Source organism: Ammospiza caudacuta, chromosome 8 (genome assembly GCF_027887145.1).
Source record: "Ammospiza caudacuta isolate bAmmCau1 chromosome 8, bAmmCau1.pri, whole genome shotgun sequence".
NCBI lineage: Eukaryota > Metazoa > Chordata > Aves > Passeriformes > Passerellidae > Ammospiza > Ammospiza caudacuta.
The window spans coordinates 35,073,314-35,092,866 of record NC_080600.1 but is presented as its reverse complement, the minus strand read 5'-3'; the positions used below and the strand labels follow the sequence as shown (position 1 = coordinate 35,092,866).

At 43.9% G+C, this 19,553-nt stretch overlaps 1 protein-coding gene across 1 annotated transcript in view; it reads left to right on the top strand.

Moving 5' to 3' along the window:
• Positions 1–19,553, top strand: part of ESYT3 (extended synaptotagmin 3) — a 30,137-nt gene that overhangs the window by 8,103 nt on the left and 2,481 nt on the right. Inside the window, exons 5-20 of the mRNA XM_058809633.1 lie at positions 3,846–3,912; positions 4,494–4,583; positions 5,544–5,599; positions 8,043–8,163; positions 9,081–9,254; positions 9,785–9,867; positions 10,266–10,314; positions 10,948–11,037; positions 11,900–11,962; positions 12,057–12,125; positions 13,227–13,292; positions 14,629–14,715; positions 15,523–15,672; positions 16,182–16,624; positions 17,620–17,709; positions 18,235–18,366. Of these exons, the coding sequence (XP_058665616.1) occupies positions 3,846–3,912; positions 4,494–4,583; positions 5,544–5,599; positions 8,043–8,163; positions 9,081–9,254; positions 9,785–9,867; positions 10,266–10,314; positions 10,948–11,037; positions 11,900–11,962; positions 12,057–12,125; positions 13,227–13,292; positions 14,629–14,715; positions 15,523–15,672; positions 16,182–16,624; positions 17,620–17,709; positions 18,235–18,366 (1,830 nt within the window). The remainder of the gene's footprint in view (positions 1–3,845; positions 3,913–4,493; positions 4,584–5,543; positions 5,600–8,042; positions 8,164–9,080; positions 9,255–9,784; positions 9,868–10,265; positions 10,315–10,947; positions 11,038–11,899; positions 11,963–12,056; positions 12,126–13,226; positions 13,293–14,628; positions 14,716–15,522; positions 15,673–16,181; positions 16,625–17,619; positions 17,710–18,234; positions 18,367–19,553) is intronic.

Sequence of the window (19,553 nt, the reverse complement as noted above, 5' to 3'; positions counted from 1 at the left end):
ACAGCTATGCTCTGAGCAGAATACTGCCTCTAGCCCTATTAACAACAACAACAACAAAATTGGATAAAACATTTAATACCTCCCAGGGTGTTTTGAATGAGCTTGTATGTTTTGTTAACATCAGAGCCATTGCAGAGCTAAATTGTCTCCTGGTTTAGCCCTGGAGAAGGGACTTGCTGGGGGAATTACCACTTGCATGCTGCTGTAGCTCTGTAAGTTTAGTGGGTGACTGAGCTGCCTAATATCCTAATATAAATTGGCTTTTCATGGTAGTGCCAGGAAAAAGCTGTGAAATTATGGACTGTCTTGGCAACAGAAGTTGCGTATGTGCTCCTGAAATTCTGCTAGGTGACTACCTGTAAACAGAGCTCCTCAGACCTGTGCCTGCTGCTCACCATGGCAGTGGCATGGCAGCATCCCCAGCCCTGGCAGAGCATCCTCACTCCCTGTAAATTCACATGTTTGATTTTCAGCCAGATGTTTCAGTGCTGTTGTTGTAATACCCAGGTCAGTGTTAGAGCCTTTGGCAAATCATTCATGCTTTCCATGTTGAGATTGAGAGGAGATCTAATGCCTTTTAAGCCTTGCAGAAGGTTCCTGCTGTTCTCTGCTAAACTGCTTCTCCCACATGCTCATTTTCACTGTGTTTTGACAAACCTTTGCAGAGGGATTCCCCCACCTCTGCATTCCAGTCCCTCTGGCAGACCCATCAACATCTCCAAACTGGTCAAGCACTCCTGTTCCTCATGGTGATGCTGATAACCTAACCTGAGCTGGTGCCATCTGATAACCCCAGTATTTTCTGTATTCACACAGGAGTGTGGGTTTGCCTTGCCTCTCTGGTGGGGTGCCTCTCTTCTCTAGGGCTGCATTAAGGCCTCAGCTTCACTTGTGTTCATATCTTAACATCAATGTCTGCAACTAAGTTGTGTTGTGCATCCTGCAGTGTCTGCAGGAGATTGTGTGTTGCTATCAGGATCAGAGAGAGGCAAATCTGTGACTGGTGCTATTATGTACCTGCCTTTTTCTGGATTACCAATAGAACAGGGTTTTTTGCTACTTAGAGGAGATGGAGTTGGGTTACCCCAGTATGAGGCTGTCCTTCACTCTACCTCTTGGTCACTGTGCTGTTGAGGTTTAAATGACTGCTCTGTTTACAGGGCTGTGTGCTGGCATCACAGCACTGGAGAAGAGAGTGAAGTGCTGTGGGTGCCTGTGGGGTGCACTGTGCGGTGCTGGCACCACAGTGACTCTTGGGTTAGGTTTCTGTGCTCTGTAAATGCTTCTTGCTTTCAGTCTCTCAATAGCACAGGAGGATAGCTTTTTTCCCTCCAGTTTTATCAAGAAGGCAACTAGTTGTTGAAGCCCAGTGTCTTTGATGTGACATGGAGAAAGTACAGGAAGAGGGTAGGAGTAGAATAAACCTTTCCTTCTTACCCGTCTTTTGTAGTCTGTATGGAACCAATTTTTTGGGTAGTTTATTAGCCGCTCATAGACATGAGATCCCTGAAGGGCTTTGTTTCACCATGTGCTCCTGATCTCACCAATATGGTGCAACACTGAATGCTGTGGTTCAGTTCTATGGGCTATGTAAAGAGGAGCTTCCTTTCCCCTGTGTTAAGTTTGTGGTATCACAAATTGCATCCCTTGCTTTGGGAAGTGTGAAAAATAGCACTTAGAGGTTCCTTATTTGTGTGGGCTGTAGTTGTCCTTGAGGAGGCTGGGCCAAAGGGGGCTTTCAGCATGGGGGCCATGAGAAGATGGGGCCCCTGGGCAGTTACTTTACAGGCAAGGAATTGCCTGGTCTTTTTCTGAAGGGAGGTGCAGACATCCAGGTTAGTTAAACTTGCCAGCTCTGGTGGCAGCCCTACCTTCAGCCAGTGGATTACCTTTGTGTCACAAAGACTGGGCCCAGCTTTTCCAGCCAAGTACAGAACAGACACAGATATTTGCACTTGAAAAAGGTTCTAATCCACAGCACAGGCATATCTGCATCACCTTGTGCAACGGGTGATGCAGGAGAGAAACAACAGGTGATTCTTCCACCCTCCACAGGTGGGTAGAGCACAGTCCTGTACAGGGTGGGGGAGCTCAGCCTTTCAAGTGTCAAGGCTTGAGTTTGGCTCAGGTGTGCTCTGGGGCAGGATAGCAGAAAGCACAGCAAGGTTGTGCTGCACAGGAGGAGCAGATGAAAGCATGAGCAGCTGGGACTGGAAATGAGGAATAAACTAATGAACTAAAGATTCATCCTTCCTACCAAGCACCCTGGCAGAGGATGATACCTGTATGAGGCAGACAGAAGGCTGATTTAAGGCTCAGACTCTGGTAAGACTTCTCTGACATCTTTACTGGAGAAAAGAGACATCTAGAACTGAGTGAGAAAAGTTTTTGACTGTGTGGAAAGGTAGAAAGGCTGTAAAACACCACAGCTCTTACTTGTGTTGTGTTAGGCACTCGCAAAAGCTGAATTAAATCTTCTTGGATTAATTACTGCAAATTAAGGAACTAATTTTGGCTCCTCATTTAGAATTTTATTGTAACAATGCTCTATTAGCACACGGTGTAATGACCTGTAAGATAATGTCAAAGTTGTAGAAATTAACAAACATAAAATAAGTTTAATTATGTCACTAGCTTTTAAGAAAGAGTGTGTTAATTTCAGCATGGTTTATGAGGTTGGAAATAAGAAATGAGGATGCTCCAACATTAAAGACTTTATTCTATGTGTATGAGCTCCTGAAATTCTGCTAGGTGACTACCTGTAAACAAATATACAAAAAACTTTGCTTGCAGAAGCGGAGGCAAATTCACAGGGTTGTGCAGTCTTGGCAGGTTTTTTGGGGTGGGAGGGAATCTGTATGCAAATTACAGTTTGAATTTGTGGCAACTGCAGCAGTATTTGCCCCATATACATGAGGTCAGAGCAGAACTCCTGCCCTTTTCCTTTGATTATGGAGTGAAGTTATGCATGCAGGCAGCAAGCACAGCACATTCACTGCTGCAGCACCTTTACACCCTGCTTTACCTGCAGGGTGTGTGTCTGCAGCCAGAGCTATTTCTCAGGGGACTGAAAGGGAACTTGGTAGCTCCCTTCAATTGTTTTCTGCCAGAGGCATCAACAGATCTGCAGGGTTCTGCTCCCTGGGGTGTGGCTATTGGTTTCTGCATAAGGTGATGTTTGTACTTTAATAAAAGTCTAAGGTGCTTTCCAAATTGCCAAAGTACCACGTTCAGCATTTGCTTTATTTAAAGCCTGATGTTCTCCATGGCAACTGACCAAAATCTGATCTAAGTAGTTGTCTTTGAATTCAGCCTCAAGGAAACCTGGTTATTTTTAGTGATAAATTTGTCCTTCAAGTGGGTTTTTGGGTTGTGGGCATGGGTGATCTTTGGGCTTTTTGGGTGTGGGCCAGGTGGGAACCTCATGAGTAATGGCAGGATGGCTCTGCACCAGCCTGGGGGCTGAGTCACCAGGGTGTGGGGTAGGATCAGGCTCTTGGCAGAGAAGGGAGCAAAAGGGCAATGGCTCTGACCTTGAAATTTGAGTGAGCATCTTGGTCTCCTTCGTGGAGCAAGCTTGCTCCAGCCAACCCCCTGTCTTAAGAATGGAAAAGTAGCCTGGAAATACAGATGTTGCTTCAATGTTTTACAGGTACATCAATATCCCAGCTGACTGAAAGATCTGACCTTTGTTCAGCTTCCCTTTTTCAGTCACTTCAAAATCCATCTCTGCCTCTGAGTTCATGTTGTCAATCCTTAAACTGATTTCATTTATTCTCTGTACAGCCCCAAATTTCTCATGGGGCTATTGCAAACTGTGGAATAATGTGAGAATTTTCTTTCAGTTACATAGGGGACTGTGAGATTCACATGGACATATCGAAATTCAATCTTGGCATCAAAGGTGTACAGGTGGGTGCAGTGCTAACATTGTCTGTTCAAGGCTGTGTGGGGAGGAGGTGGCACCTCCCAGTGGGGAGGTCATGGCAACTGGGAAACTAGCAGCTGTCAGGCTTGGAATGATTGGCTTTATCTCCTTGTTCTTGGCTGCAGAAATGAGGCCTTCCATGGAAAACACTTAAATGGCACTTCTAAGCTTCATAGAATGACTCTTAAACAGGGTTGGTGCTGGAGTATGTGTGGGCCAGCAGCTGCCACTGGAGTTCAGAGGAGCTCAGAATGTTGGTAGAGGACTTCAGAAGAACCATGATGTTCATAAACTGGTGTAGATTAAACCAAGAACCTGTTCTTGGAGTGTTGAAAGCTAGTAGACAAATGGCTCCATTGTACGGTAGGATTGCAGAGAGACTCCACAAACACAGAAGGCATTGCCTGATATCAGTAGCAATGGTTGGGGGGGAAATTTTTTTTATTAAATTCTAAATAAAATTCAAGTGGAATTTCTAAAATTATCTCCATCACTGAAAAGCTCAGAGTTTTGAAGCTGCACCATGAGAATACCTTAACCCTGAGCTTTCCTGTTCTGTTTGCAGCTGTATGGGACATTGCGGGTGATCCTGGAGCCTCTCCTGACTGATGCACCCTTTGTTGGAGCAGTGACCTTGTTTTTCATGCAGAAACCGGTGAGTCAGGCTATTGGGTTATCACTGATAACCCAAACTGCTTAACTGTGAATACCTCACAGTTCAGGTGCTTAAATGACAATTTCCTAATTGTTGTGTCCCTCTTGAATTCTGGGAGGATGTGAATTAATTCACTGTATACTTTTGTAGTAGTGCCTAAATATTTACTCGCTTCACTCTGAGAATGGGAGGACTGTCTTATGGTGGCAGCACAGGAGCTGTTTCTGCAAGGTTTCTGGCTACTCTACCTTCCCATTCATGGATTTTAAGTGCAGTCATTTTGGAGACCATTCATGGTTGCCTTTTGAAAGCTTGCCTGTTTAAGGTCGTCTCCCTTGTACTCAATTGTGGTTTAATAAAATATGAGAAACCTTCTAGTCTTGTAAGAAGCAGTTATCTTACAGCACACAGCTTTGCTTGTGGTTTATGCTCTGCTTGAGTTCATGAAAGTCATACATTTTTGATCTTGAATGAGGTGTTTTTGTGTCTAGATGTAGCAGCATTATTTTAGCACATGAAAGAGCCTCTTTTTTTTAATTGTACAAATAGGAATACAGACTCCTGAAACCAGTGGTATTTGTAAATCCCTCTGCCTCAGGGCATAGGCCAACCCCTAAAGTGTAAGGATGAGAAAACTTCAAAGTCTTAACAGAGTTGCTGAATTTCCTTTATGACCGCGGGGTATCTGCCAGTGGCCATTGCTAAGGACTGAATGCTGACTTTGCTTCTTCTTGCAGGTTCAGTTCCAGTGATACCCTCAATTCAGGATGGCAAATAAAATAGATAAGGGAATTGATACCAGCTGTTGATTCTAATGTACAGATGCAATTGGTGGTGCAGGTTTTCCTTCCTTTAGACATCTGCCTTTGTTCTAGAAGGCTTTCCCTTTTAAATTCTACATTTATTTTAAAATAATTTTTAGTAGTCCTGTATAATATTTTCTCCCCAATCTTGTTGTAGCATTTGGAAATCAACTGGGCAGGCATGAGCAACCTTCTGGATGTCCCAGGAATTAAGTGAGTGTCTACTTTGCTTTACTTTATTCTTTGAAAAATTTTTGGAAGTTGGAATGTGGTTCTTGTTGAACCAAAGCTGTTGTTGAGAGCTTTGTGTGTAAGGTGTTGTGCTGATGTTCACCCCATTGTATCTGGTTGTGGCAAAACCTGAGAAGGGTCCTTTTTACATTCTGGCAAAACTGTTTCAATCACTTCATTACATTTAGGATGGGAATAGTAAATCCCCCAAACAACAATGACTTATAAACTAAAAACAAGCCCTTCTGTTTCCCATGTGCAAGTTATTTGCAAAGGTAGATGAAGTAGGTTTAGTCTGGCAGACTGCTTTTTTAAATTTACAGTGAAGTAAATTTAAAAAGGCAAGGTATCACAGAGTTGCAGTCCCTCTGAAAAACTCAAGTACAATCCATGGTAAAGAGAACTGCACCAGATTTATAAGGAGAAGAGTTTTCTTTCTGTGTAATCTGCCCACCCTTTAGGTGTAGCTCTTCTCCAGTGCCTCTTGGGTTAGTAGTACATACATAAAACTTGCACAGCAAGGACGAAAATCTTAGTGGGTTTCAGTATTGTTACAAACTGCTTCACCAGATTAGGGATTCAGTTTGTTCTTGAGTGTAAGGAGAAAGTTCTGTTGCACAAGAGGAAATACATGGGGTTACACAGCCATTGCCTTTGTCCCTTTCAGAAGTATCTGTTCCTCTCTGCTCCCCTGCAGCTCACGGTTTGCAGACTCAGGAAGAGTCTGGCCACTTTAGGTGCCAGTTTATGCATTAAAGATCCTCTGAAGGCTTTTGATGTTGCATGAGAGGAAGTTTCCTTTTTCTCTTAATTTGAGGCCTGAGTGGCCTTTTGCCCTGGAGTTTAGCCTGAGAGCTCCAGTTTTTATCAGAGGAATTAATCTGTTCTTTTCTAACTTGGTTTCCCTAATCCTTGCATGGAGAAGGCCTGTAGGTGTTCCAGCCTACAGCCTCTCATATAATTAAGTGCAAATTTGGTGTCCTAAATTTTTACTGCCTGGTTCTCCCACAGGGATTTGCACACAGAAACCTTTGCTTGTTCCTCAGCAGTGCAATGAAAGCTGGGAGCAAAACATGCCTGACCATGAATGGGCTGAAGTACAGGTTGAACAAGAGCCCTCCCTGTCAAATGAATTTGGCTCACTTAAGATAGCAAAGAAACTGGATGCAGTCATCTGTGTTTAGTTGGGTGTACCCTGAGACTTGGGAGAGGGGACAATTCTGTGACATTCCTGTGGGTTTTTTTTACAGGAAAACCAAGAGCCTGACCAAGGCTCCTGGTTTACCATGTGGAGTAGAAGACTTTCCTTATGTTCTTTTTGTGTGAATCCAGCCTCCTCTGTGAATTGGGACAATTTTGTTACACAGTCATACCCTTATAGGCACTAGATCTGTCAAGAGGATGAGTCTTTCAGACAATTGGTGCTCCTAGGTTTTCCTCTTAATGTCATTTTTTGCTTATGCTAGGTTGTAGTGGTGTGTTGAAATCCTCATTCATCACCTGGAGAGTACTTGGACATCTCTGATAGCCATATACTTCTTGTACCTGCTGCACAAGAAGAGCAGTTGTAAAGCAAAGATTTGAACTGCAAAGCTAAAACTGTGCAAGTTGTAATTAGGCTGCAAAGTTCCTTGAACTCCAAGATAGTGCCCTCGATTCAGCCAATGTGATCTCCAGTTACTTCAAAAGAAATTTTCCTTCTTAGTGCAAATTCTGCCAAGATCCAGAACCTCATCTGAGAAATGAGATTGGCTAGTTTTTGTTTTTTTTTAATGTGTCTGTCTGCTTCAGTTTTGTCAAAAGGTCTCATCAGGTGGCCAAGAGTAGGCAGCAGTGTGTGCTGTGGCCATTTCTATCTAAAAACAAACTAGCTTGAGGCCTTGAGCCCCTTGCAAAATGCTGAAACCTCCTGATTCCCTTCTCCCTTTGTCCATCTCTGGTGTTATTCCTAAGGAAACCCAGAAGACACTTGAGTTTGACATGTTTGGGTGTGTGCATGAAGTTTTCACACAGCCTGAGCTCCCATTCATCATTTACAACGATGAGCCAAATTCACACCCTGCAACAGGGATGCTCCTGTTGCAAGTCTGCAGCACTAAATTGGAGATGAATGGCCACTCTGCAGCTCTTTCATACAATCATAAACTTTGGAAAATATCTTTATAGATCACCAAGTCCAACCATTAACTGAATACTGCCAAGCCCATCACTGAACTATGTGCCTAAGCACTTTTACAGTCTTTTAAATGCTTCCAGAGGTGGTGACCCAACCATTTCCCTGGTTGTCCTGTTCCTGTCCTGTTCTTGGCAATACTTTGGGGGGAGCTAGGCCACACCAGTCACTTTGCAATGCTCATTCTTTCTGCTGTCCCTCACTTTCCCTCCTGAATTGTGACTGATGGTTGCCTTTTTCCCCCACCTGCAGTGTAATGTCAGACTCATTAATTCAAGACTTCATTGCTGCACGGCTGGTTCTGCCCAACAGAGTCACAGTGCCTCTGAAAAAGAACATGAACATTGCCCACTTGAGGTTCCCTGTCCCCCAGGTGAGTTGTTTTTTCAGTGACATAGTGTTTATCTACCTGAGTGATGCATCCAAGCTTAGTGTCTTTGGATGCTGCATCAGCTCTTTCAGCCTGAGTTGTGGGCTTTCAGTAAGTAATATTTCAGAAATATAAAAGCAGTGTTGGATAATAATTTGGGAGGGAGAGACATGGGCACTGGGAGTTCCTACCTTCTCTACAAGTCATAAGGAGTCTGTTTGTACTCTGAGCTCATTTCCCAATTAAACCTTTACTCTGTAACTGCAGATCTGTGGTACATGCAAATGAGAGGAAAAATACATAAGCAGTGTCATGCTATTTGATATTTTTACTAATGCTGTGAAGAATTGTAAAATAGGGAACTTGGAGGATCACATATTGTTACAAAAAAAATTTCCTAAATTCTCAACATATCCAGGTCTTCAATCTCCTTCATCCATTAAATACCTAATACTAATGAGGACAAATGTAAATGAGTGACTAAGGCATGTTCACTGTTGCAAACTTGCATCACTAATTTGAAGTGGAATGGCTCCTGTGCAATAAAATAAGAACCTGCCAGTGAGTGTTTAGTTCCTCCTTCAGTCAGTGGGAGTTGATCTTTACACTTGATTTGACTGTGGCTGTAATGCTGTGTGCATATGTATATTTCTGATTTAAAAATAAATATTTCCTATACAGTTATCTAGATTGAATTTTGCATCTCTTTAAGGGGGCTTTTTTTCCCCTCTAGGCAAATGGTGGAAGAAATACTTTATTACAGCTGTCATTGGAAATGCACTGCATCAAACTAAATGTCTTTGCAGAACTGTCATGGTGACTACCCTTGCTGCCTGAAATAAACAGTTTTAGGAGGCAGCATATTATAATTATCCAAAGATTGCATGTTCATGACCAATTCTGTATCTTATTTTATGCAGGGAGTAATAAGGGTTCATCTGTTAGAAGCTGAAAACCTTGTCCAGAAAGACAATTTCCTTGGTGCCATCAGGGGGAAGTCTGATCCGTACGCTCTCCTCCGCGTTGGCACCGTGCAGTATCGAAGCAAGACAGTCTCCAGGGATCTTAATCCCATTTGGAATGAGACATTTGAGGTACTGAGCCTTTTGATCTTTCCATCTGGAGGATACACAGCCATTTACATCCCTGTGCTTGCAGGACCTTCTCTTAGCTGACTGCACAGAGCGGGTGGACTTCCTTGTTTCTTGGTTGAGGCATTTGTGTCCCTTAACCAAGTTCAAATTTACATTGTAAACTTGAAATGTCCTTCAGGTTGATCTGATTTACATGTGTGGGTTTTTGGAGGAGGTGCAAAACACTGCTTTAAATACCAATCAATGCATCAGCCTGTGCAGCTGCAGGCTGCTCTAGCATTAATTCCTCTCTGCTTATTAGGGATACCAGTTTGAGGGGTTTAACTTGTAGGTCAAAAACAAGCAAACATTGTGAAGTATTTTCACCTATAATCAATTGTATTTGTTATGCATTTAACCGTAAGAAAGAACAGGGAATATCCTTAATGTGTTAGACTGTTGTCAAGTGTCCTGTTCTTGTCCACAGCCTGAGCCTCAATATGTGTATGTGAATGCTTTTTATTTTTAATCAATACCTGTTTCTCCTCCAGTTTGTTGTTCATGAAGTGCCTGGTCAGGACTTAGAAGTGGATTTGTATGATGAAGATCCAGATAAAGATGACTTTATGGGCAGGTAAATTAGCAAGACCTTTGATCAGGGTCCAGTAGCCTCTGCTGTGGGACATCTGAATTACTCATGCTGAAAATTTCATACTGTTGGAAGAGATTCCCTTTGCCCAGATATTAATACCACATAATTAGTTCCTAGTGCAACTAATGTTGGACAAGGTTGCATCCTGCAGAGAATCCTGGGAAGCCATTAGAAGTAATAGTTACTTGAGATTTACTTCAAATTTATTTTAGTTTTGGAAATATTTCAAGGGAGATGCTTCAGGAGTGTAAGTGTGTTCCTGCATGTACTCAGGTAATGTGGAGAAGTTGTTATTTGGAACAGACTTGACAGTGGGCTTTTTTGGTGGTTTTTGCTGTATGCCTCAATGTACATTGAAATGTGTGCTTTTTTCCTTTCAGCTTGCTGATAAGCCTAGTGGATGTAATGAATGACAGAACTGTTGATGAGGTAAAGGTCTCAGCTTATTTCTAAATGTGGCTGGTGGTGCAGCTACATGCACTTATTTGTGCTGCTTTTCTGCTGCTACGGTGTTTCTTTGTACTTTAAACTTCCTTGCACACTTGCAATGTGGTATTTTCACAAAAAAATAATACCAAAGTAGCCTCTACAATAATTTTTCTAACCAGGCTGGTAACCCCTGAGAGCCCTGAGGTTATGCTGAGGCAGCAGTGGGGTATCTTGTTGATACCTTGAGTCTTGTGTGTACCAAATGTTTTGTACAAAGCTGCAGATAAAGTTTGGTGAAGCAGCCTGTTTGCTGAGGGAAGAAATGATCTGACATTGCTGTGGTTCATCCTGCAACCCAGCACTATACTAACAATGCCAGGGTGTCTGTCTTGTGCTGCTGCTGGCTGGAAATGTCCACATGCTTTGCCTGCTCATGGGCATCTTATTTTAATTTTCTTCTACCTTGTACCTAAGTGGGTGAACGTGCTACAATCTAAGTGTCAAAAATGCAAGCTAAGGTTCTCAGAGTAAAATTCACATTGTCTATTGTGTGCAAGTCTCAGAGTCTGCACCACATACATAAAGGCTACTCTGCCTCTCAGTCTCAAGCTGCTCTTTGTTATCTCCATGTAGTGGTTTCCCTTGAGTAAGACGACAAGCGGACACTTGCATTTAAAACTGGAGTGGCTTTCACTGGTAAACGACCAAGAAAAGCTGCATGAGGTGAGTGTATTGGCTTAAAGGATTCAGGTGCTCTGATCCCTGTCCAGTCATCAAAGGAGTGTGTAAAATTAGAAACCCCAGGCAGAATCACAGGAGTTTATTTTTGTCTGGCAAAGTTTTGATGTGATTCCCTCCCTGCCGCTCCTGCAGAGGAAGGGCATTTGCTTGCCCCAGGTCTCTCGGTAATTCAGGAGTAACTCAAATCTGGCAGCTCTTTTTGCTTGAATTAGCAAACCTTTGTTTGACTCACTGCAAAGTGGCTTCTCAGGGGTTCTTTTCTTTCACAATTTTTTTCCTCCCTCTTCATCTGGGATATGTGTAGGACCCTGGATCCCTGAAATAATCTGTACTAGTCATAGGCAAATACCCAGCACTGGTGCTTGGTAGGGCTGTATTTCCAAATGGTGTGTAGTTTGTCCAGCACAATTGCTTGGTTAAAGCACATCTCCCAAAGAGGCTGTTTCTTCATAACCAAGCAAAACCATTTGAATTCCACTGAAGTGAATAAAATTGTTCCCAGGCTTTGTTCTGCTGACACTGGATTCATGTTGATGTATGTGGTTGAACATGTTTTTAGGTGTCTTGCTGCACTTGGGGAACCCAACCAGTTCTCCACTGAGAGACTGACAAACATTAGAGGCAGGGAATTGAAAAGAGTTACACATCTTCTTACTGGACTGCTTTGAACTGTCGTGCTGTGTTGACTTGAGCTCCTCTAAATTGCAAGTTTTAGAGAAAGGCAGAGAGCTGCTTAGCCTTCAGAGGCTGCCCTTGGAATTTTGCTATGTGTTGCATTGTCCTTGGTGGGTGATCCATGACTACTTTGTGTTTTGATTTGTTTTATCTTTCCCTGCCTTTACAGGATAAGAAGGGTCTGTCTACAGCAATTCTGATTGTCTACTTGGACAGTGCCTTCAACCTCCCTGTAAGTACAAACCCATGCAGCAGCCTTCACTCCTAACCTCCTTTTCTTATAAAACAACAAATTAATTGTTTTAAATACTCTTTCACCAATTCAGAAAAACCACTTTGAGTATTCGAATGGTGAATGTGGAACAAAGAAGATCAAAAATAACAAGTACCTCAAGGTAAAATTTATATTCTTCTCCCACTTTGCAAAACAAGGTTCTGAATTATGTGGTATCATAGGAACCAAAACTAGCGGTGGTTAAAAAGAAATAATCTCTCCTCTATCAGAATTTAAGTGATGAGCAGGGGTTCAAAATAGTGATTGAAAGCCCACCCCAGAGAAAGTCTAGGAGGCCAAGGTGGGAGTGCAACACAGAAATGTTTGATTGTGTGTGTGGTTGTCTGTCTTTCTTACACAAAAGAGAGCCTCCAGACATCAGACTAAGTCACAATATCCTTGCTGCTGCTGCTGCTCTTTCTTCCCTTGCTGAGCTGTTCCAGCTTGACATTGAGCAGGGAGGAATATGCTCATTTGTGGGAACTTTCCTGTCAGTGGAGACCTGACCACCAGATTCCTCCCCCCTTGGCTTTAGAGGGATTCAGAGGCCTCTCTGTCGTTCATACCTTCTGTCTAATAGCTTCTGTTTACTTCTCCCCACAAATACAGCATTTTGCTACTGTGATGTAAATGGCAGGTATAGGGAAGAATGTACACATCACAGTCAATAATCCTTGATTCTGGACCTCACTGTGTGCAGTTTGTAGGTAGTGTTGTGCCAAGACCAGATTCTCAGCCTTAACTTCTATAGCATTAGTGCAAAGAGGTGCAAGAGGTTCAGTATTGTTGCTTCCAGACAGGAATTGTCATTTGATGCCAAGGACTCACTTCCAGCTGCTTTGGAGCAAGTCCTGAGCCTAGGAAACCAATTCTGAGAGTCCTGATTCAGTCAGGAAAGACCAAGATTCCCCACTGAGCCTTCAGCTCTCCTCTCTGTTTCCTCCCAGCTTCTGAAAAATTTTTAACTGCTCACCTGTTGAAACCTAAATACATAAAGCTTTGGCTTAAATGTGTACTCTTGATGGTGGAGAGTAAGACTGCTGTGTTGCTGGAGGCTTTCCTGTGCACTGCACTCCTCAGGGGTTCCACATCCAGAAAATACTGCCAGCTTTCCAGCAACTTAGTTCAAGTAAGAATAGTGGTTTGATATTGCTTCCTGAAAACTATAAGTTTCTTAATGTTTCTTTCTGCCTTCTTCTTTCTTCCTTGTATTAAATGACAGAAGATGGAACGAGAACCTTCCTCCTTTGTCCTGCTCACAGTTGGGAACAAGACTCAGAAGAGTAAGGTGAGGTTGTTTAATTCTCCTGCTTTCATTAGATGCTTTCCATCTTATGGATGTCTGTCCCCAAGTATCCCCTAGGAAGGAAAGGACTTCTTGTGAAGCTGATGTGAAGAGCTGTACTATTAGTGATGGCTGCAGAGCCTGGGAGTGGAGCCACTGTGTCATTGAATTGTGGTGGTGGAGGGTGTCTGACCAGCTGCTGTACACATGTGTAGTTCCATGACTGTGCCCAAGAGTTCATCTTGGCCCAGACACTCTAGATCTATAAGTCTCCAATCCAGCTCATGGTTTCTCAGAGCAGGGTGTCATTTGCATCAAGCTGGCTTTTATTCCTTCCTCAGAGTCTTTCCTGGCTCCTGTGTATCACAGTTTTACTGTTTTGTTTTGTGTTTTGTTTTTAAACCTGGACGAGACGGATCTGCATCTCCTCCACTTCACTTCCAGTTCCTTTTTCATTATTTAAAAATTACTTTTGCATCATGAGTATGAGCAACAGCTGAGCTCTGCCCTCCCAGTAGCTGCTGTGTTCCCTGTCCTGTAGCTGGATGTGGATGAGCTCTTTGTTCTTTTGGACTTCCAGCAAATAAGAATGAATCCTGTTGGCTACAACAAGCATACAGGACTGGCACCTATTTTCCTTTATTCCTTCCACCTGCTCCACCCAGAAATTGGGTTCTACTTGCATTTTTACCTTTTGTGGCTTTCCCTTTCCCTACCACATCAGCTGCCTCTCCTAAGCTAGGTCAGGCTTCCAGGCTTTCCCTGCTCCTTTCCACTTGCTGCCTGCACTCATGGCCTGGCAGGGACAGCTGGTTTGCAGAGCAGCCACTGTCCCCTTGGGTACTTTCCATGCTCTTTCCTCTTTGAAGTGGATGGTCCTGAAGCTGTGCCCTCCTACTCTTCCCACGAGTTCTACACCCCTGAAACTGCCCCTCCAGCTTTCCTGCCCTTGCCTGCAGCTCACTGCAGCTTTGGGAGCTGGCTCAGAGTGCTGCCTGCTGGAAGCAGTGCTCTGGCTCTCCCTGGGTGGGAAGGTGGGAGGGAGGGAGGGAGGAAGGGAGCGGTGCCTTGCTGCAGGTGAGGCAGGCTGCTGGTCCAGGCAGTGCTGGTGGGGCCAACTGCAGCTCACCAGACTTGTTCTTTGGCATTTCCACACCCCAAAGAACTTGTTCTGGTTTTGCCAGAGACTTCACTTCCATATGCTTCTGACCTGGAATTTCCACTTTCTCTATACAGCTGGGGTGTAGCGTCACTGAGGGCCATCATGGCCCTCTCTGGTGATCAGTGTCATGGATTCTTTGCTTCTCAGAGACTAAGCTAATGCATGTTCTTGTTGCAGACCTGCAATTTCAGCAAAGATCCCACGTGGGGCCAGGCTTTCACCTTCTTTGTCCACAGTGCTCATTCCCAGTCACTCCACATTGAGGTGAGAGAAAAGCCTTTCCTTTGAAGACCAGCTGCACATCTGTAGGAAGAATCCTCTTCTATGGAGCCCAGTGCTTGTTTCTGTGTGGGATTGTCATATACTGGGTTCCTCCTACTAAAGGGTGGAAGAAGCACATGTTGCACAGACAATTCTGTATTAGGTGGTGGTGCTATCTACCTTTGTTCTAGCATCATGTAATGTGCAGTGTCTTAGTTCAAAATGTGGGATGTTTCTGGCTGCAAAGTGCAAAAGACATTTCATACAGGTCTGTGTGTAGTAAAGACATCAATATTTTGCTGTCAGAAATTGCAGCCTTCATGATTCTCAGTCAGAGCCCTACCTCTTCACCTCTGTGTTCTGACTTGTTAGGCAGCCCTGTCTCTCATTAGCAGCATTGCAGCCACAGCCAGTTCTGGGGCTGGTCACTTGGATACAGAAAGGAATTGAACTTGGAAGGTGTATTGAGGTTAAATAGGCTAAACAAACTGTTACCTAAAATACATGCAAAGATTTAGACCAGTTGCCATCTCAGTTGCTTAGAACATTGTCCCCAAAGCGAGCAAGGAAAATCAAGTGAATCTCACGGCATGTTTTTTCTGTTAAAGCACTTCTTTCTCTGCATAGTTAGAAATGGGATTTTTACTACAAATGCACTAACTTGTTACACTCCTGGCATCACCCATTTGGATGTAACCATACTGAAGCAAATAAGCTAATTTTGGTTTCTGTTTGAAATACCTTCTTGCTTTGCTTTTGCATTCCCAGTTTGCCAGCTAATAAAAACTTTTGTTTTCTTCCATCCCCCAGATAAAAGACAAGGAGCGGGATAGTGCCCTGGGAACTTCAGTGGTGTGTCTCTCCCACTTACTTAAGGACCCAGGCATGACTCTGGATCAGAGATTCCAGCTGGACCATTCCAGTTCAGACAGCTTCATTAAGATGAAACTTGTACTGCGAGTGAGTTGTTCTTTCCCATATTCACTCAGTTTCCTATTCATTTGTAACCAGGCAAAAGAGATGAAAGGTGGGCATGAAGAAAGGCAGCTTTGCTTCACAGTTGAGTAGAAAGCAGAAGTGTGATAAGGTATTTAAGTGAAATTAGAAGTGTATGGTGGAGTTGAGACGTATCCCTGGGGCTTCGTAAAATTTAGTGCAGTGCCATGGCTGAAAATTTTCTTACAACAATAAAGAGCTGGACTGAGAAAATCTAAGCTGGGGAAATCAGCACTGATGCTTAGGAGTTGTTTCCTCACTGTGCTCTGGATCAGTGTTTATACACTGCTCAGTACAAACACAGTAGGATAAGAGGAGAGAACACCACAGTGAATCCCAGGGGCCCCTTTCATTTCTAATGGCAGAGTTCTGCTGTTACAGCTTTGTGGTGAAATTTCCTTCTGGGTGGTAATGCTGGCATTCACCCCAGTGCTGTGGGAGCAGAACTCACTGTCTTCCCTTGTGATTTTTAGGCACTGGATGTTGAAGAACCTGATCCACAAAGAGTCAAGGCTGGTGTCAATGCCTCGAAGTTGGGTCCTGTGCATGTCATGGAGAAGGCTGGAAACCAGCAGAAGTTTTCCTCTCCACAAGTCTCAAAAGTACCTCCCATGAGCAAAGACTCTGCAGCACTTGAATCTCTGCCAAAAAAGGACAGTGGTGGAGAAGACCTGGACACTAAAGACAGTTCAGGAGCCCCTGTACCAAGTGAAATTGAAATTGTGTCTGGCCTTGATGAAGCAGAGGGCAAGCAAAAACCAGAGCATGGCCCACCATCAGCATTGCCCAGCGGAGCAGTGGCCATGCCCACACTGCCCATCCTGCAGGAAATGAGGGTGGCACCCAGTGTCACTTCACTGGGGTCCCTGCCTTCTTCCTGCTTTGAATTAAGTAGCAGCAACCTGGACATTCATAAGTAGGTGTTCTTCCAGCTGAGTTGTTCTTCTCTTGGGAAAGTTTAGGTGTTACTGTTGCATAGAGGTGAATTCAAGGCTACTAAATCTTTTGGAGTGTTGGGTCTCAAGTCACCTTACAAAGAATTTACCTAGGTATTCCAGTCAACAGCAAACTAAATTACGGGGCACTGTCAGAGCAGATACAAAGGGAAAGTATTCACTCTATGGCTCTCCTAAGAGTGCTGCATCTGTTGGTTTTATATTGTTGAAGAGCTTCTCAACATTCATTTAGCAACAGGATTTCGAAGTCTGAACATCCCACTTCTGTAATAACTTAAACTCCTGATAGGCACCTCTGGCTGCTTAAAGCTCTGAATGTATTTATCCAACACATTTTAAGACTGATAATGCAGTGAACAAAGTTTTTAGGCGTGTTTGTGTGTGGCCTTCTCACAGTGCTCAGTGTGAGGCTGCTCTGTCAGGAAGGATGGAGAGAAGGATTTGTTCCTCCTGGGGCACAGAATGGTGCTTGTGGAATCCTTAATCAACAGAAGTTACAAAGATCCACCTCATTTAAGAGAGCATCAGGGTAGTTATAAACCTGAACATAAAACTCAACTTCAGCTGCAATTTGGTGACTGGTGAATTTTCTAGCTCTGAACAGGGATTAATTTATAAACTATTTTAAACAATGTTTTGGATTTTGAGCCATTTTGATAACATGCAGAATAGAATATGAAAAAGGTCCCATTTTGCATATACAGACATTTCTGAGGGAGTGTGTGACACACTAACCTGTACTTTGCTGCTCCATCTACAGTGGCCACATAGGGGCGTGTTTGGCAGTTTGTGTTGTGGGACTGAAATTGTGTACCTGCAGAGAAGGCAGGGATGGGACTTCTGACAGCAAACTTAGGGTGCCAGGAAGAAGGATGGTGCCCTGAAAGCTGGTTTTAGTCTGCTGTGGGCTGCTCAGTGGCTGTATTAAAAGCCTTGCCTGTGCAATGTCTTGCAGTGGGACTGAGATGCCTCTGGGGGAGATCCAGCTGACCGTGCGCTACGCCTCCATCCGGCAGAGCCTCGTCGTGCTGGTCAATGGCTGCAGGTAATGCCTGTGATGGCTCACAGAGGGAAGAGCTCTCTGAGCTCTGCCAGTCATCCAGCAAAGCTGGAGCAGAGCCACGTGCAGCAGGAGATGCCTTAGTGCTGGCTGGCTTCCAGCTGTGCAGCCTCTGTGCCCAGCTCTGGTCAGTGCCAGCAGCAGGTCAGGGAGAGAACCCAGCGAGTTGTGCTCGCTGCTGTAGAGATGCTTCCACTGTCATCCACCCAAAATTTCCTCTGGACAGCACTGACAACTGGTGTGTGTCTTGGGATGTTGGGATAGGCATTGAGACAAGGATTGATACCTATGACTGAATATGTAATTGTTAATTTAGGAACCGCAGTAAGTGGCCACACCCTCAGGAGTAAACATTTTAACTAAACAACCATCAAGTTTTCTTTGCTTATGTTCCAGCTCCTGGGATGAATGTTTTTGGCCTGTGAAGGGTTGGTCTGATGCCAAGAGAGCCAAGGTATTAAAACACACAGTGAGAGGACCTGCCTTGATTGTCTGTTTTTCTTTTAACAGAAACTTGGTACCCTCTTCCAATCGTGGAGTGGATCCATATGTCCGTATATACCTGCTGCCAGACAGAAGATGGACAAGCAGGAAGAAGACTTCTGTTAAGAAAAAAACTCTGAACCCCCAATACGATGAGAAGTAAGAAAATGTAAATTGTTATTATGGTTGGAATGGTTATGATCTCTGTGAAATGACAGGGCTGGTGTAGCTCCTAGGGACTCTCTTGTGAATGTTTCCAGCTTTCTGAAACAAATGGCACTTGGACTGTCACTTACAAGTCCTTGGGGCTGGCCTTGCTCTGCCTGTGGCGTTGCAAATCCCCCAGAAGAAGGGTACACCTTCTTCCCTGTCCCTTCTCTGCCCCCATGCTGCATTTGCTTCTTTGCACACTGACATTCTCCTGCTGATTTAACTCCCTGTCATGGCAGAGGCAACCTGCCCATTCAGGAACCTCCCAGAGCCCACTGCTCTCTTCACACTGCTTTGCCTGATGCTTATTCTGACATCTTTCCAAAGGTCCAGGCAGAAGTACAGAGCCTTCTGAGGCTGGAGCACCCTTTGGGCACACAGGTGGATGTTGTCATCAAGGCCTGGTGGGAGCAGGGTAAAATGCTCCCACCTCTTTGATGGCAGTGTCACAGCTGTGCCACTGAAATGGAATGTGTTTTGCATAAACCCAAACACAGTAACACTTAGAAGTAGAGCTCTTTTGAGAGGTGGTTTTAATCTCATAATTAGAGGAAGGTGCACATGGATATATATGAATATTAGTTGATCCTGGGTGGCTTATATTTTTCCTGTGTTATGTCCTTTCTGTGTAAGTCAGAGATGGAGAAAAGATTTTAAAACATTGCTTCTTAACACTCAAAACACCAAAGCTGAGAATTCTGCTTATGTCTGTTCTGAAGTAACTGCACTGATTTAGTGCCATCCCAGCAGCTGGGAAGAGTCCCCATCCTCAGTACTGACATATCCTGTACATCCTCAATTAAAGATAATGCTTAGCTCCAAAACACCTTACCTGTTTCACAGCTCTGACTTGAGGAAAAGCTATTCAGGTGGGCAGAATTGGAGTGATTTAACATGGACAAAACTCACTTGACAGTAGCCATGTGTGCCAGAGGCTTGAGTCAGAGCCATTAAGAATTTAATTGCCACAGGTTTCAGCCTTTGTCTGTTCTTGGTGTGGTGCAAGGCTGCTCTATGAACTTGGGGGTTGGCTCATGACTATTTCCTCTTGAGTAATGAACATTGCATGGAAAACATGCTGATCTTCCATGGACGGGGGAAAATAATGTTAAATGGCATTTCATCATGGATGCATG